General features: G+C 33.8%; 3 protein-coding genes across 4 annotated transcripts in view; 1 reads left to right on the forward strand and 2 right to left on the reverse strand.

Moving 5' to 3' along the window:
• The window catches only part of LOC126917050 (monocarboxylate transporter 10), a 192285-nt gene that overhangs the window by 54579 nt on the left and 118271 nt on the right, over nt 1-19435 (forward strand). The window lies entirely within an intron of this gene.
• Nucleotides 1164-7596, reverse strand: LOC126917058 (feline leukemia virus subgroup C receptor-related protein 2-like). Its single transcript, XM_050723470.1, has 7 exons — nt 6869-7596; nt 5983-6214; nt 4308-4545; nt 3866-4077; nt 3614-3717; nt 2693-2803; nt 1164-1969 (listed from the first exon to the last, which is right to left on the reverse strand). Exons 1-7 carry the CDS (start codon nt 7078-7080, stop codon nt 1630-1632), a joined length of 1449 nt encoding a protein of 482 aa, XP_050579427.1. The 5' UTR covers nt 7081-7596; the 3' UTR covers nt 1164-1629.
• LOC126917035 (hemicentin-1) overlaps nt 8825-19435 on the reverse strand; it is a 644265-nt gene continuing 633654 nt past the window's right edge. For both annotated transcript variants that reach the window (XM_050723410.1, XM_050723413.1), the window contains one exon: nt 8825-15999. In XM_050723410.1, the coding sequence (XP_050579367.1) occupies nt 15808-15999 (192 nt within the window). In that variant the 3' untranslated portion in view covers nt 8825-15807. The remainder of the gene's footprint in view (nt 16000-19435) is intronic.

Here is a 19435-nt window from a genome sequence, read left to right on the forward strand (position 1 = left end):
CCCGACAGATAGAAGTGCCAGTTTGATCGAAAGCGCAAAATATAATACTCCGCATTGGGTACTTTTGTTCTCTGATCGAGTATATCAAGTATTCTGGTCGAGTAACAAGTGGTGCACGCGTCATGTCACTTGTCAGACGCAGTGCACACTACACACTCAGGCCTGGTCCCTGGTGCCTTTTACCTGAAAACAAGAATGAATATTCCTTGTCGATAAAAGTCCACCCTCTTCGTACCTGTCTCTTCGCGAATCCATTCATTTTCTTCCTCCATATCGAGAAATTTCTTCTTTAAATTTCCACTTTTCTAATCCATTGGTTGTTTATTATTTATTTTATTGCTTGTTATTTTCTTCGGAAAGTGTTTTGTGAGCGATGCAGACTTTATCAGCGTGTGATATATGTTTCCCCTGTGAGAATGGCTTATTCTATGTATTTTAGTTTATTATTTTCATAGAAGAATGATTGCAAGACAATATTTTATTCTGTGATCTTTTAGCAACGTTCGCGGTTATTCTTTTGTTCGAACAGTTGGGTTGATAAATAAATGATAAACAGTAATACACACAAATCTAATTAATTCGATGAAAATTCTAAATAGGAAGTAAATATAGCTTAGATTATTGGATACTTTTTCTATTTTTTCGTTCAGTTGATTCTAGAAGTTTTTCAATAGTACATATTAATATCGAACGACCTGGATTCGTTCTTTTGTATTTTTATTTTTATTCTAAATATTCTACTTTAATGAACTCGCTCGATATCGAACATATGTTTTTAAATGCACGTAGCAATAAAGTTGTACGATTTAAACAATTTCTATTATACGATTAAAGTTTGCCAAAACAAGGAAGCATCCTAATCTTAAGGACATTCTCGCGGCAATGTAAATCCGCGGCGATGTAAATTTAAATTGAAAAATGTTTAGCGTTCCTCAGCAGACCAGCAGACGTTTATTAAATTTCAGTCCACTGCAAACGTTGCCTGCAGAAGATTAAACAATTTCATTTCTAGCACCGAGCGTCTTTTTGTGACGATTCACGGATCAATTAGAACGGATTCTCGTAGTATATTTTTTAATCGCAGGTTTATCGTGTTTGTATTTCCTCTGATGAATATGGAGTATGGAATTAAAATTGAATTCAGAATATAAATCGAACAAATATTTGTGTTATCAGACCGCTCCGTTGCTTTTTATTATCAGGATCAATAATAAATTACTTTATAGTACAAACTATTTTAAATTAATATTCTATATACCCTAAATTTTGTTTATAACCGGAAGTTTATTTCGATACACGAATTAAATTAGTTTAAGAACATCTACTACTATATTACATTCGTTCGTGTTTATTATTATTTATTTAAATTTTTATCTTCTTACTCACTGCTGCTTTCTTTCGATACAGTCACTTATAATTGCTAATTATAGTTTATTATCTTATCTTCTCTTCAAATTTCCGTACAATCACGCATTTATTCACAAAACATATCTCACTCGAGCATCTCTTGACACGTCTACGTCTCGGCGTTGTCTGTATATAGAAACGTACGAAAACAGAACTATACATATTACACGAGAATAATCCAGGAAAGGATTAAATGTAAATTTATGTCGATGTTAGAAATCATTACGATCCAATTATTTTTTTCTCGCGTCCATTGCACTCGTTGTTTTTCTCACTTTGTTTAACTCCTATGTAATGCACGCCCTTTCTGGCATCCTGACGCCTTTGCACGTCCTTCGTCAACACGGTCATGATGAAACCGACGAGCAGCGCCGTACAAAGCCCCACGTGCACCGGAATATCCCCGTATACTTCCAGCAATCGGCCCATTATCAGAATGAGAACAATTCCGTAAACGTTATTAGCCACGTTCAAAATTCCCGCCGTTATCTCCTCGGACTCTGGGTACGTGTATTCCGCGCACATTTCGTATCCTAAGGCTACGTAACCGACTAGGAAGTACCTACAGAAAGTAGGTAATTGCACTTTAGAGATGCACTAGAATCAATTTCGAGTGAATGAGTTGCACGGTGAATCGTGGAAGAAAATTTCGATGATGATCACCGTCACAATTTATGGTACTGCCGTAAAAGCCATAGTTCAAGTAAAGAGACGGTGGGAAGTTTGAAAAAGAATTTGATATTCCTATCGTATATTTCGATGATGATCAGACAGATGACTGACGTATTCTGATTTCTATTCAATTCTGTCGTTATAGCCGAGTTTTAATATAAAAAAAAAAAAAAAGAGATAGAGAAAGGTGAAAGAAAATTTGAACGATGCTCTGTGCTACAAATTTCGACGCAAAGTATGACAAAATTTTTCATTTCAGACAGACGTGAGATAATTTTTCGATAATTAGAGCGATGACATTTTATGACATCGTAGCATATTTTAATTCGAATTTATTTATTTTGCAAGTTGAGAAGCTTCAATACGATAAGCACGAAACCGATAATATCCTTCTGTAGTTAAATAAATCGAATGAGGTTGAACTATGCTTCATTTCATCGACTACGAGATAACTGAAAGATCGAAGGAACTTGGTGTTCCTGCGTAAAGTAATTAATAAGGTAATTAACAACGCGACTAACGACATAGTTCTCTATAGTCATTTGAACATGAAGTTGTTAATTGAAATGATCTGATGTTAATAAAACGTGGTGTGTGCACGTGTATACAGTACCCGAGAAAAATAGCCGATAGGTATACCATCCATTTCATTTCGAGCCACATGAACGTAGAAAAGAATAGCTGTCCACACAGTGCGAGAAAATACACGATTACGGTTGTTTCCCTGAAAGTACATATGTCCAGTTTTGTTATAAAATATTAAAAAAAGAGAGACACACGTTGGCGAGGTACATGTTAAAAAATATGAACACCGACAGAAACGTACGATATATCAGGAATTTGATTTAACACTGTCCAGGTTGATCCATTTTTCACAAAATGAATACATTTAGAGTACTATGTTGGATTTAGAAATAGCGAATTCTGTTGGATACATACACACACACACACACACACACACACACACACACTCTTCTGATACGCGGAATATTTTTTATATCTCAAAAAAAATCGTTTATAATCCGATATTGTATCTTGGCGATGGAGTTTCAATCGATAAATTATTGAAAATTCCATTAGGTTAAAAAATTAAACGATCTCGAAGAATTGTTTTTGCTTTTATCATTCTGTCTTTCAATGGTCTTCCAGTTTATTATCTGAAATTTAACTTACTGGCATACTAATTTTTTCACATTTACACGCTCCTGTGCATACTATTTTTTCCGAAAGAAAATTGCTATTTCTCGTTCTTAATAATCGATAATGAAATTTTCGCCAATAATCAAAAAGTATTCAGTCACGAAAGTGTTAGAGCTTGAACTGTTGAATTATTAAAAACTGAATTATAATAGATCAGAGTTAAATGAAAAAGATGGATCATCTGACACGGTATTTCTGTCTGCTAATAAGCGTCAAAGATAGAAACAATAGAATAAAATTCATGCAAAAGAAAATGGAGCTGCAAAGATAGAGGGAGAATGTACGTGATAATCTTCCAAAGATAGACGAAGAAATTTGAATAAAATTTTCTTACTTGTATTTATGTGTCTTATCGAGAATCACTCCGAAAGTGACAGCACCTATCATTCCTGTAATGATCATGGCCAAACCGATTTTACCCGCGTCTTCCTCACCGTGCTGCAAAATGTTCAACGTTTCATAATTAGACCTGTATAATCGACGTGTTTAACGTGAGCATATTCAGGTTCTCCCTAGAATTCGAATTTCCTGAAATCGAAAAATTAGAAATATCTATGGGAAACAATTTCTTTGTTGATCAGCTCACCTCGAAGTGTGCGAGATACATTTGATTTAGTAACGTTCCTACGACGTTCAACACACCGATGCTCAAACCGTACGAATTGCAGAGAATCAAATAACTTTTGTTTCTGAACAATCTCTTAATGGGTTGCATGATATTTTCTTCAAGTTCCATTCGATTTAATTTTTGTAGAGCCCGCGTTTTGCTCGGCGGTAATTTTGGATCGTCCTCGAATACTGTATGAAGTAATATTTGTTTTTAGATATCAGATGTTCGAAACTGAACAATATAATATTTAGTAATTCAATTGTTCAATATAATTTTCGACTTTTTGCAATTTTCCTTTGTGTATATTACTTTCAATAATTATTTCTGATTTAAAAAAAATTCTTTAATTCACGATATACTTAGGAATTGTTATTAAATTTTATTAATGTTCATTGAAAAGTGAAAAGAAATTGCTTACATGTTATAACTAATATGAACGCAATCGTCATGATGATAGCTACGGTCCAGAAAAGGTGCGACAAGCCCGTGCCAATATCGTCAAGATTTTCATGATTCTTCACGATTATCGGTGTAATTAAAAAACTTAAGGCTATCCCCATCTGGGTACCAAAAATGCTTAATGACGTAGCTGTGGAAAGTTCATTGGCGGCAAACCATTGCGCTGCCAGACGTCCAGGTAATGTTAGAATTATCGTCTGATACGAAAAAATGCGATATAAAATTATATTATATATTATTAAAGTATATTTAAATGCTTATCTAAATATTTTATATGCCCTGTTGCCTCTTATTTGAATATACAAATTTTTAAGTCGTAGTTGAAAAATATTCAATTGTCAGATGTAGTTGTTACGTTGTATTCTATATTTTATATGGATTATCGTGAAACACTATTATTTATTTATTATATTTTTTGAAAAGAATCATTTCCCAGAAAACATTTTAAATTATTAAAAGTAATTTTAATAATTATTCCAGTTTCATTTGTTATTTCAGTAATATAATACGGGCCAGCAAAGTTTTAAAAATCATAATTACAGCATAGAAACACAGGCAAAAATTCTCACGATACTTTTATAAACAAGTTTTGTTTTATTCAAAATGTTAAAATTGTAAGTTGTATTCTTCCACAGAATTTCGAAACTCGAACTGTATTTTCCTTTTCCTTTTTGTTTTTTTTTTTGTTTTTTTTTGAACAAGAGCAAGGTCTCTGTAGACATTGAAATTACAATGTATTTCGAAACAGAAGTTACAAATTACAAAGGTTTCATTAAGCCTGAAATGTAGTCACTGAACGAGCATAAATCTTTCTACGAGATAGTGTTTCGGGGTTAAGGCCTGGTACATAAAGTTCGACTAGACTTGTAATGCCTTGCATTAGCAAAAATTTATGACACGTTTTCAGAATTTGCTTCACGTACCTGAGTTTACAACTCACGCGATTTTCACAAACGCAACGTCGTCAAATTTGTAAATATAATCTTCCGACAATGTGAAAACTTGTTTTTAATTATTTTCATCGAAAATTACAGGTGCAGACAGATTATAGTGTGTGCGGAATAATAATAATTGCCGTAAGTAGAATCGATCGTGTTCCAAGTTGTGTATTATGCCCGTTGATTAGGATTGATTTATTGCATCGCTTATTTTCTTTTATACAACTTCTAACTGTATCAGTCTGACACGAACCGTACCATACTACTTACAGCGACGCGCGAGCAAAGTTTTTAGCTTTGAACCTTTCGAATTTGAGGATGGCTTGAAAGCATATTTTTGCAAACAAATTCAATATTAATAAATCTCTCATTGTTTTTATCAATCTTTATTAATTTTTATTTACTTCACATTGAAAAATTTCAGTTCAGTTTCATAGTAGCAAACGTTTAAATTCTAAATTGTGGCATCAATAAATTGGAATATTTTTCAAGTATTTCATTTTATTTAGTGTTCTATATTTTACACAATGATTTATCTCTTATAAAGTATAGAATACTAAATAACACCGCCAATATCTTAAAATTATGTATTTTAGTCCGCATTTTTATGAGCCTATTTTTATTTGTTGGCATGTCAATTGAGAATTAAATTACCATTAATCGAGACAAATAAGAAACGACGAATTGATTTCTAACCTGTGTAGAAGCAACTAGAGACTGTCCAATGAAGGTGACGTAAAATCTGTCAGGACTGACGGACAAAACTTTGATCCACGAACCAAGACAGGTAGCACCGCAGCCTATAATGTTAGTCCATCTAAATCCAACTCGATCCACCATATATGTAGCAGGAAAAATGAAAATCACGTAATAGCCCATGAACGTCATTGCTGTCCAATCGACAGTCAATGAAGAAACGCCATAGTACCTGAGAAACGTGTTTATTCAAATCTCTAATATTCCTTCTCACGAGTATTACTCGTAATTATAGTTCATTGAATTCTAAAAAATTTTCAATTTTTCTCTTATTATATATTACTTATAATTCAATGAGTTTTTTAAAAAATTCAACTTAAAAGTAATTTAAAATTGTTATTATACCGATGACTTCAGAATGTAAATTCAACGATGATTCACAGATATTTTTCGCATGTTTTGGAATAACTAACGCAATTGTTGGAATTAATGTTATCTTTGTCTCCTGATTTGGAAAACAAGAAGTCATTCCACCGTGTTTGTATTTATATTTTTCGCATGTGGTCTGTTTGCATTTTTTGAGGTTTTTAAATAAACAAGATTTGAGGCATTTACAAAATTGATTATCACTGTTTTTGAACGTACGCGTTGCTCGAAAAATTAGCAGCATTTATCAATAAATATTTCAATAAATGCTAATACGATATTTCAACGAGCAAACATGTATTTCTAAGTGAATCTATTTACTCATATAAGTATTATTCGATATATCGAACATTAGTTTATCGGACAAAGATTACCAGTAATGAAACAATTTACACTATAAAGTAACGAGTCACGTACAAATTGTCATAATTGGATTCCTGAATAACACAAGTTCAAATACCTGCTAACTATGTTGCTGATTATAGAATATTGAATCCACTGAAAGTTGCTCATTCCCGTGTACAGAATAAACAAACCCAACATCAGCCATCGTCTCTTGTACACTTTCGTTTCCAGTGGATTACCGTTGTTCTTCTCATTGCCATTTACTACCTTCACCAAATTATTCACGCACAATACTTCGTTCAGATCCTTTTCCTCTGTCATCCTCATATTATTCCTTCGACGATTTTCCAATTTCCTTCTTAATTTAATCGAAACAACAGCTTATGCGACGAAACAACACCTGAACCGAATCTTCAACAACAAAATTCCGAATACTTTGACAAGGTAACTCTATCCGTTAAAATTGTTCCATATTCGTCTTCAGCAAATTTTTCTCCTGCAAATTCGTTTCACGACCAATACCTTCTATCTTCGTCAGTTGCGAAACCTATGGAACTTCGATTTTCTCCTTGCCATTAGCGAGGAACGTGCGCCTCTCTGTTTACGTTCGACGATCCTCCCTGATCGATTCTTCTTTCTCAAACGAAGTTAGGGATTTAGTTAGAAAGTTAGTTAGGTTTCTGATCGCGCCAACTCTCCTTCTCTTCGACACTTGACAGACGAATTCTCTATACTGAAGGAATTCTCTGAACTCAAAACGATCATGTATCCCGCGTGATCGTCTTCATCGCGATCACGGACCAATTTCGTCTACACAATGCCATTGCTTGACGTTTTATCTCGACTCACGATTAAACAATCGTATTTGCCACCAAGCTACCTTCCGTATTCGCTGTTATCGTGATTTTTATCGCGTTTATTAGGTCTTAAGAAACCGTCGAATCTAATTGATCCTTCCTTTCGTTAGTGTTTTTCCATCTTGATCTAATCTCGATCTCTTATCGATCGATTATCGATTATTATCAATTTTTTTCCCTATCTCTGTTAAATAACGTTTGTTGTAATCTTTAATCTAGATGAAAAAGCAAATTCTTCTTAAATCTGTGGAATCTGTAACCGCAGCCAGGTTTCACAAGGTACACGACAAAGAATTAAGATACTTTTATGACTTCTATCAGGCGCATGATTTCGAAAGTAAACAGTTGATAGAATGCATAGTAATCTCGGTATTCGTGTTGAACGGCGAGATGTTTGTGAGGAGAAAACCTCTGGCGCCATTCTGTAGTCTTTTGGGTTTAGTCAATGTTGCAATTTACAAGTATAAGCGACTATAGTCTTCTTGCTGCGACGCCAAATGGGAATAGGGCGTCTCTATGTATTGATTCAACGTCTCCTTTTCGAATAATTCCTAAAGATATTACGCTCATAGGAATATTTCTTTCGTCTAAAGATTTCTTTAAAATAAATCTTCAAATACTTAGCGAAAAAAGAATCAATTGTGACCAATTATAAGATATACATTTGGTAAATATAACTTTGGTAAAAGAGAGATCGTTGAATTTCTTTCCTCTGTTTCTTTCTTTTTTAATTTAAATTTTATTCCTAGTCTCTTTCGAAACTGAAGAAACTTAGTGGGGTTCGGAATTTAAATTAAATAGTTGTATTTGTATTAACTAAATAGATATAGAATCTTATTGTAATTTTTATTATAAGATATAGAACTTAACTTGAGAATTATATTCTTTTTTTCTAAATTAAAAGTTTGAAAATTAATCTCGTTACGTTTCTCTATTAATTGTATCCAAATTTCTAGTTGGTATTATATATAGAATTCCTGATACGCGTTATCTAACTTACTCATACTTATCGTCGATATCTAATTTAGGCTTTTGTTTTGTGTTTCATCATTATCTTCAAACCTTGAGGAAACTCATTCAGAAGTATAATAAATAATAACAAAATGCTAATTATATACTGTTTCGTGTAATTCAAAGTATTTTTAATTTAATTTCCGTTGAAAAATATAGAATATTTTAATGTTCGATCGTAACATAAGTAAAGAAATATCGTGTAATGAATATAACAGAAGTTTATTAGATATTACATTTTAACAATAAAGATAATGCAAATCTGAGGCTCTCTGAGTTACATAAGTTCGTAATTTATTACAAAATTAAACATCTCCGACACAATTCTCTTCATAAACTCCGTGACACTCTTAAATGCATTAACATCAATGGTAACATTAAAAAACGTCGGAAAAACTATGACTGACTGAGTGGTGCACCCGGAAATTTTCTTCCATTTGTAAAAATATGTGACAATCGAGTATGGTATAGTACCAAAATTTCGTCCTGCAATTAGGTGAACCTTCTATAGGCGATTTATTGCCAAACAAATGTTTCGTTTGAGAAAATATTCAAATAATTATCAAAGATTATTAAAAATTATTAAACGCTGGAAATTGTTACGACGTTGAGTCTCGTAAGTAATAAATCAAAGAAATTATAACGACATAAATTTCCTATTTTATTACACAATCATTTTCGTATAATATCCTTATGAAGGAAATCTTTACAAAACAAAGTAAGACAAGTATTTCTATTTTTATCAGACTTCTAATAATTTTACGCCGTTCTATTTATAATACCTTTTATAATATTTCAAACAAAGATCTTTTACTCTCATCTTTGCAATAACGTGAGTTCAATTTAATTTTGTTCAATCAATCAATCAAAATCTTCTTCAATTTATTATTTACTGTCAACATAAAACCACGAATGATGCACCTTCTTTCACGTAATCAATTAACAGCTTTACAATCTCGCGTTTCGTTTGATTCTCTCTCGATTATTTACATAAGTAACCGACTCAACAGTTCGCCATTAAGTCTCTAACTAATGTTTTGCAAAAAAATTTACTATCCGCTGTAAGTATCGGTTTCACTTCTTTCATTGCACGCAAGAACACGGTATAACGAATACCAAACGAATCAGGCACGCAATGTCGGTACTTTACCACACCACCGTGACGCGGATACCTTACATTATACGCAACGTCATTTTCTTTTCTTCTTTTTTCTTTTTAAATCCTTGTCTCCCGAGAATCAGACGCACACACACGTGTCCCGGTTTGAAATCCTCGAAAAATCATCTGTCTCTCATTTGAAACGAGTCCTCGAAAATATATTACAAATGACGGATCGTTATCGTTACGAAGTTGAAAGAACAATTATCTTTATTTCTTTATTTCGTACGGATTAATATTAAAGTGTCTCGTTTTTATTTTTATATTTATATTTATATTTATATTTGCATTTATATTTATATTTATATCTATACACATAGTCTAACGATTACTCGTATTGTATACAATTTATTGTTTAATAATTACTATGTAACGTTTTGGGACCGTAATCCGGTACAATTGATATTTAACGTGTTAACGTACTGTATACATTATGTATTACAAACTATTCAATTCACCGAGCAACAGTTCACACAGGGCGACTCTTTGAATGTAAAAACACGTGGAAAAGATTACTTTTTAATTACTTTTTCTTACTTCCTCTCTTTCTTCTATTTTTCTCTTTTTCTTTTTTTCTTTGGTTTTGCTTGTTTTATTACGATGTTCTTGTTGAACACGCGAGCTACGTTCGCGATATCGCGTTATCTTTGACTAGCTAGCGTTCTTTTACGGTAGCTCGTATATTCTCATCCTAAATCGACCATCCTGACGAATATAGGTTCTTCTTGGTCGAGAACTCAACTTTCGTTCGAACTTTAAACACGCACGCACACACACACAAGCGCATACAAATTTTTGTTCCACACCGGAGAATGAAAAATTACGGTTCCGTTATAAATGAAATATAAGTTTCAACGTGCAAGTTCACGGTGTTCGATAATCCTCCTACGTAACGTACGAAATGTCCAATGCTTTAACGATTTATACTTTACGATATAAGCTCTAGAAAGAGCATTTTTATATACGCAAACGAAAGAATAAGAGTAAACAACGAATTAAAGTGACGAAAGAAAAAGATTCCAACTTTTAAAATAGCACAGATATAAAACATCTAGAAGGATAGAAAGTCCGATCGACAGAAGGATTTAGAAAACTGATAGAACTAAAAATGGGACACTTCGTACGTTACAGACTAATTAGTTTAACTGTACAATAGAGGCCAGAAATCGAACACCCACGTAACATTCGCGCGACCACTAGTTCTCTCTTGCACAATTATTCACAAATTAACGATAGTGACGACGAGTGACAAATTGTAGATTATAAACCTCTATTGCACGAACGATCTTTACAATTTTTCGTCGAATAGGACAATCAATATAGCCTTTCGAAATTTATCCTTCTAAGATTCACTTGTGAAATTTGATTCATTTCATTTTTATACAGAAGAATTTATTAAGCATTCATAACTCGTAGCTCGTGATCTTTTAAACTGTTTCGAATTTGCCCAATTGTGCAAGGAGGCCTCGAAAATATATAAATATTCATGAATTCCGAGGGTTTCAAAGACCGCCGAAGAACGACGAAGAGGAAGAACGTGGAATGAAGTATGGTAACGCGTGTCATCACGCGGAAATCAAGTTCCGGTTTCCTCGACGAAAGCATCGAGAATTGTGATTTCACGTCGAAAATGTTCTCATCGTTTCGATCACGATTAAAACTGATCGAACGAACAGACCAGATCGCCCTTCGTAATATTATTTGGCACGGTTCAACGTGTTTCCTGTGCATTCTTGTGATAATTTTTCCGCTCAAAGAAAGACAATACTCCAACGCAACACTCCATTTATCTGAACTCTTCGTGGGACAATCACAGTTCATATAATAAGAGGACATTGGTTCTCCCTACGATTTATGATTTCTCATTCGTGTGCTAGATCGTTGAATAATCGATTTACAATGTGTACTTTCAAGAGGCTTATACTTCCGAGGTAATGATCTGTTTTCATCTTCAATTTCAATTTCGTGTCATGCTGAAACACTACCTTCTATCTGTAAAGTGACATGAAAATCAGAAAAATGTACTTATCCTTATGTCCTTTCTAATATCTTTAATTACGAACGAAACGCATGTTCTAACATCTCGCATTGTATATTTTTTGTAAGGAAAAGATAACAACGACCGAACGATAAATTGAAGATATTTCATCGTCCTATATCTGTACAAAATCATTGTAATCTATTAGACGAAATAAAATGTTTACTAATTCGAGGAGTATTTGCAAACTCGAATATTCCAAAATCACATTGCAAGCGATATACCACGAACGAAATGGAAATAGTATCAAAGTTCGCAACAGCTAAATAACGGAGAAAAATAAATATCACGAATATATTAAACGATTCAACAATAAGAACTCACATTCGGATAATAATGGATTTAATTGACGGGAGTTGAAATTAAAATACACACGGAGGTAAAACTAAAACGAATGAAATTCAAATGAATGGAGGTTGTATGGTAGAGTATGTTCGTAAAACTTTGGTTCCGCGGCGTAATTTCTGTTTCTGTGAATTTTAACAATACTAAACACTATGTTTTGCCGTTACTGACGGGACCAGCGGATATCTAAACAGTTACAGCGACACATTTCCGGTTTCCCAGACAACCAGAAGGGAATCAACGAATGGAAACTGTGTTGGTCGAAGGTGTCTCGAACTTGCTGAAATTCGACGCGATTTTCCATTAGAAAGTTGAGATGTCTCGACGAACGGATGGCTGGACGATAAGTTCACGCGAGATACTTTCGACCAGACATCTATTGGATTTTGTAAATTTACCATCGGCGAAACTAGTTGAACGACGAAACCAGTGCGGTTTCTCAAAGGTCTTCCGCAAGATTCATCATGGCATTCGTGCTTAGTAATATTCGAATTTGTTCCGCGCACGTGAATGTTAGTTTTCTTTCTAGAAGAACGATTGAATCGTATGAAATGGTTTACTATGGTTTGTTGCGCGTATTCCTTGAGAAATTGAAGAAAGCAAAGTTTTTTAATCTTTGGCTCATATCGTTTGGTTATGGGCGATGGTAACTGTGTGGATATTAGTTTTAAGTTAGATGATCTGATCTTCTTTATTCTAATTTGTATTCTATATTTTGCGAGATAGATAGCATGGATGATATTTATCATATAAAATGCAGGATAAAATTAAAACAAAGCACTTTGAAATTAAGCAACTTGGTAATATCGTGTATGTATCGTATCAAAAACGTGAGCGCAACATCGTGTACAATTATGAAAATTCACGTATGAATTATGGTATTTGGATCTCTCCGTGAACCTCAGTAGCAAAGGTATTGATAAATTAGGCGATTAATCTTTTTACTGATAATTTCTCCAATAAGAAACAACGGTACAAGTATGCAAACGATGATATAACAATGTTCATTGAACCGATTCTCATCCTCATTTAATCAAACTCATCGCTTGATCAAATTCACGATACAATCAATTATAGAATGAACACGAGTTAATCTTTGTCCAACTATCGTCCAACTTCATATCGGTCGACAGTTAAATAGGAAGAAAAATGAGAAAAATTAATAACCGTGGAGCATGACGCAGCTTCCGGTAGAAGCACGTCAACAATTCGGCCAGAATTGTTTGGATGATCCAATTTTTCCTCGAACGAATCCTGCGGCGAACCGTTGCGTTGCAGTTGGCGGGAGGTTGGTTTCTCTCGGCAAAAATACGATTTCACGGAGGTCCACCATCGATCTAACGATAAACCGCTGTTCCCTGGCTGTCTGGTTGCTTCCGTCTCGGTGTCACATGTTACCATACGCGACTCTGCCATGGCAGCACGAAGAAAACATTGTTACAAGAACGATATGTGAGACAGAGTTTCGTTCGTTAAGCGCCAGAAATCGGACGAAAACTTGCTCGAGACGATGACGATAGTTGCGTTCTCGACGTGTTCTTGTGTCATTTTCTTCTATTCTCTTCCCTATTTTCATCCTTTTCTTTTCTCTTTCTTATTTGTTCTTTTTTTTTGGAGGGGATTTTCCTCGTGGATTTTTCTTGGAAACTTCGTTTCCTCGCATAATGTACAAACTTACAAACGGTGGGACATAGTTGGGTAGAGAATTTATGTTACAAAAAATTGAAAGGAGCAAGAAGCGAGGAGAATTACACTAATTATAGCCGGCAATCTCGCGAGGATCGCGGATTCGAGGAGACACGCGCGAGAGCTCGACAATGGCTGCGATATGTCTCAATTTTTCTTCTTCTTCTTCTTTTAACATTTAACAAGATACTATATATATATATATATATGTATATATACTATATGTATATATTTGTATATTTAATATTTAACGTTTATCGATCGTTCGCCCCTTTAGCCGCTTGTTAATTAGACAATTTGATCCCAGAACACATGGTAATAGCTTATAAACGTACCATTTATTTATAATTTCGCGTACGAATTCTTTTATGTATAAATTTACAGGTATCGTAACTCGCTAGTCCTTCTCGTGGATCGTACCGACTATCTAAATCGCGTCCTTCAGGCTATAGTAATCGATTAATCATATCGATTTTATTGTATAGATCGTTGGTCGTTTGTACGAAAGTCCCGCAACAAGGAAATCCAATTACCTTTCTTAGATGTTAAGATGGAAGAGAGGTTATTTTAGTCGTATAAGATTATCGAGATAGTTAGCTTTGTAAAAGGATGCAAAGGAAGACGCGATTTGGTGATCAGTTGATTTGGGAGGACGTTAGATCGGTTTAGTCCTTGGTGCAAGTCTTTCGAGACACGACTGAAGCAAGTAACTGTTTCTTTGGCTTTGTGATGTAGGCGCATCGATGAACTCGCTGTGAAATGTTTACCGAACTTTGCATTAGTAATGCAATGGTAACATATTTTTCATATGTTAAAAGAATCGACGAAAATGATTGTTTTTGAACACCTTTTGAATTATCGATATTTTTAAATAATGTGGAATTTTTATTTAGTCTTCTTAAGATTGTAAGATTAAAAAAATCGAAGTACATGAAAATTTGAAAATTAAACAATTTCGAAATACGAATAATCGAAAAGTTGGATGAATTAAGGACTAACATTTAAGTATGAGAAAATTTTGAAGTTGATCAATTTAAGACTTGAACGCTAATGAATCGATTCGAAACGAAAACATATTTCCATCCCAAGTGCACTCGCAGCGAGTTCGTCAAAACGACTGAACTATGATAGAAACGAGGTATACACTCATCCGTAATAACATTAAAGCCCGCAAGAGAAGCTTACGCAATCAACACTAAACGTTAATCACAATTCTTACACACGTTATGATATTATTATGGCCACAAGGTAATTTTCACGTAACATCGCGTTAAAAAAAAAGAAACTTAACTTTCAACCAATACAGTTGGATCATAGTTGAGCACGAAAATTTTTATTAAATTTAAGTTTGGTTACGTAATTCTAGAAAGTTTAATTCTTATTTATCTCTCTATTCGATACTTTACACGATAAGTTAAGATTGACACGAAGTATTAATAATCACACTATAACGAGCTTATCAAGCACCAAGTAATGAAACAATTATAAATACGAGCCACGTCGATTCATCGTTATTGCAAAAGGTAAATAAATTAATATATTTTTCTGTGTAATAAATAAAACATATTACGAATAACGAGTATTTTAGATAATTTCACTGAACAAACAAAAACTTCCATTACTTAACATGCGATAGATTTCATAGAATTGTAGGATACAAAGGAAAAATGTCAGCGAAGAGAAACGTGAAGCAAATATGTGTGAATTGCGAAAGACGGAATTCAATGATTCGAATTGATCTAAAAATAATTCCAAATGAGGTATACTGCATTCATGCATAGTTGGCTCTCAATGAATTAAATAACCTGACTTAAATTCTTCTGAATTATCTACAATCCAATAATATCAATTAAGAGTTAAAGGAAGAAAAGATAAAGAATATGGAGCGATAAATCACGGATAAAGACAATCACTGACAAAAGGAAGACAAATTGGAGATAATGAAAACGGAAAACAAATTAAAGTAGATCTTCGTTTTCGTCTGTGACACCATACATCTGCGGCCGTCGTCCTTGAAGCTGTTGCTGCTGCTTCTGTGCTTGTTGCTGTTTTTGGAGGAGCGCGATGCTGGCAGCTTTGTAGTTGATCGGCCCGTAGGAGCGGTAGTCCACGTCCGCGTAGTCGAGATCCGAAAATTCCGGCTTGAAGGGCTGCGTAAACAGAACATTACAACGAACACCTTAGTCTAATGTTCTCTTCGGCTACGCAAACAGTGGAGCGCGTGTCGGCTCGCACGTTGCACGCTCGAATCCTCTTGCATTCGAGCTCGGAGGGATATTTCGAAGCCAATGCAAGTTTCATGGAAACAGCAGAGAGAAAAAAGTAAAAGCGTTCTTCGTTAGACTGTGTTTCACGTCGAACGAATCGTTTTTATGTTATGCTGGGTGCGTTCGAAAGTTTTAAGGACTGTAGATACAAGCGAGCAATCGGTGATTTCTTATGTAAAAATAAACGAGAAGCGTAAAGTGAAGTTTCTTCTGAAAGTTAAAATTAATTCGTAGAAGTTGCGATATTTAATATTGGATCTAGCAGGAAAACATTGCCTTTTATTAAAATATTCATTCTTTATCTCTTTTGCCGCTTATCATTCGAAATCCTCAATTACAGCGTTTCTCAATTCCACGATAGTGGCTTTATATTGAATTATTGAATCAAACTAGAAGAGAAATATTCTTGGTATTTTATTATTGTAACGGTACGGTAGAATCTCGACTATGTTTCGTGTAATGACAAATGGTAGAAGTTGGAGTATCGCTAGTTCTATTGTTAGCATAGATAATTGAAAGTACTTTCTGCAGATACAATCGCATACGAACGAGAATCTCCTGGTCTGGTCGTATGCAAGAATATATACTTTTGCGCATCACGTGTATCCTGTATATTGTTACATATTTAAATTTCCCGTAAATGCATAAATAATCCAATTATCTGTCCATTAGTTAATTAGTTTAGATATCCGAGATTCTACTCTGTTCGTAATATCTCTTCCAGATATGGATTCGTCTTCCTTTGCATTACCAAGAGATAGAAATCGCAGGTGGTCGGCAAGTTATAATCACGATATTAGCTTTCTGACTAACGAAGCTGAATCTAATCCGAATCTAGTTTAGAATCTTGAACTTTGAACTTTAAAGTTCATACATCACCGATATATATTTTTCGTACTTTTATGTTATTCGAAATGTTTGCATTTAAATGATCAATTGATTCATAACAGATTAATAGAACTTTAAACAATATCATATACCTTCATATATTTTTAAAGAACATACCTTTAATGCTATGCATATGTATTAAAATTTAAATCGCTTTACTTTGTAAGAGAGGTGTCCTAAAGAATATTTTATCTATGCCATATTATCTTTTCAAGTTTTAATCCCGAAACTTTACTCATCTCATTTCCTTATCCTTTTATTCATCATCTTTTTGCTTCTTCTTCATTTTCTACCACTAGCTTCTATGTGATTAAACATCAGGTATAAAATAGTTTCACAGTATGGTTGGAATGTGGTTCTTTAATATTCTTTCTAAAAGAAACACTTCTGTTAATTTTTTTTTTTACTAGATTTTGGTACCTCTTTTTAGGACCTTCTTGGAAGATCTAATAAAAAAAATAGGACTTACGTTACGTAAATTGGTAATATTCGAAAATATTTATTTTGTAGGTAAAATTTTCGCAAAATGTCGAATCATTAATTAACTTTTGAAATAATAAATTATACGTCCTAGAGTATTATGTTGAATTCCATTGAAAAAAATGTTTTGCATTATGTTCATATTTAAAACAAATGTATTAAGATTTTTTAAATAGATCAAACGAGATATCGTTACACAGTAAGAAATTTATCGCTATATTATCTTCTAATGTTTTCAAATAATAACGAAATTAAAAAGTTACAGATTTTTTAAATGATAAAAGATAAAATGTAATTATTATTTTAGAAAGGTAAATTTTAAGGTACATTTCATAATAATAGCAATGTAGACACAATTTGCCAGATTCTTCATTACGTATAACGTTTCATATGCTACGGTTCATTTAGGCGTTCATAATCATCGTTATTATTCATTATACACGTTAATAACATTTATGCAGATGCGTGATTAATATTACATTGTAATATTTCACTGATTTATAATAAGCGTCCTGATTTATATAAGCGATATTTAAAATTATTATGAAAGAAATTTTCCAAGTATATAGAGGAAAATCTGCAAAATTTTTCAACGATTTTCGCATTTACATACAATAGTAAATAAGCTACAAAATATTATCTGATTTCATTCTTCAATCGTCATTTTTCTTACAGCGAATAATATTTAATATATCCAGGTGTCTAATCGATATTTTTTCACTCTCCAGACTGTCTGACTATATACTTCCTGCTACTACTTTCGCTTTATTCCCTTTACAACGTATACATGCACGCTAAGATATGATGATTTGAATCAGTGAGATATTATATGTTTAAAAACTAAAAAAAAAAAAAAAAAAGAAAGAAAAATTGACTTCCAGAAATAAAGTAACATATACAATATATGTGCTGTTACTGAACTATAACTGACAACGAGGTGATATAATTATAATCGACGATGAAAATATTGATATTAGACGAGCAAGCTTCTTTCCTGGTTCGAAACTATGGTTATCGAGAACGCGCCATTATAACGAATTAAATATTTTATTTTCAAATGCAGATCGCTTAAAAATTGTTTATAATTGAATTTGACGGTGGCAAATTATAATACTCGGCTTGACTCAAATAATCCTACCTTGTGCTACATTTCTGTTGATTCTAAAAATTACTGCCTCGTAGTTGCTCTTCTTTATGTTATAATAAACCTTGCGATAACCATTGTCAAAGGATTCTAAAGAATTGAATTATTTCGAAAGATGCATGTTTTCAGAGTTATTGACGTCAAAAGAAAGACTGATTTTTCTCCGATATTTTCGGTTCCGCGGGTTCTCCGTGAAACGTGGTACACGTGGAAAAAACCTGAAATCTTTCGATACAGTAAATGCATATTGTACGCCGATCGAATCGCGACGAAGGCCCACGCATCGATCGAGATAGCAGCATCGGACCACGATATATCAATATGCTGTCTACGTTATAAAAGCAGGCATCCAGCTAGCATGCTATAACGTGGCTCGTCCACGAAGCCGTTGCTGCCGCGATCATTCTAATCCTAGCATGCACAATCGAACACAGCCGGATAAAGCGATCATCGAGCGACGTTTCGACGATGAATCGACGCCGATTCCACCTCGAAACTTTCGACGCGCGCCTGCCATCCGAACAGCTTTATCGTTCCACGAACAAACCATGTGTTCATTGCTGTTAGAATTTTAATGATCAGTCAGATGTATACGTCGCTTGGTTTCGCGAACGTGACAACGCGGATCTCTGTTTTGTACGTCGCCAATACCTAACAAGAATGGCTAAATTCGTGAACTGACACGAATACGGAATAAGAGTACTTTTAATGAAATTAAATATTAAAGACATTGCGAGACGTATCGTAAAGTACAGCGAGATATTAAAGTATCCGTAAGCAAATTTAAAAGTAAAAAGTTAGGTATAT

This window comes from Bombus affinis, chromosome 6 (assembly GCF_024516045.1).
Source record: "Bombus affinis isolate iyBomAffi1 chromosome 6, iyBomAffi1.2, whole genome shotgun sequence".
NCBI lineage: Eukaryota > Metazoa > Arthropoda > Insecta > Hymenoptera > Apidae > Bombus > Bombus affinis.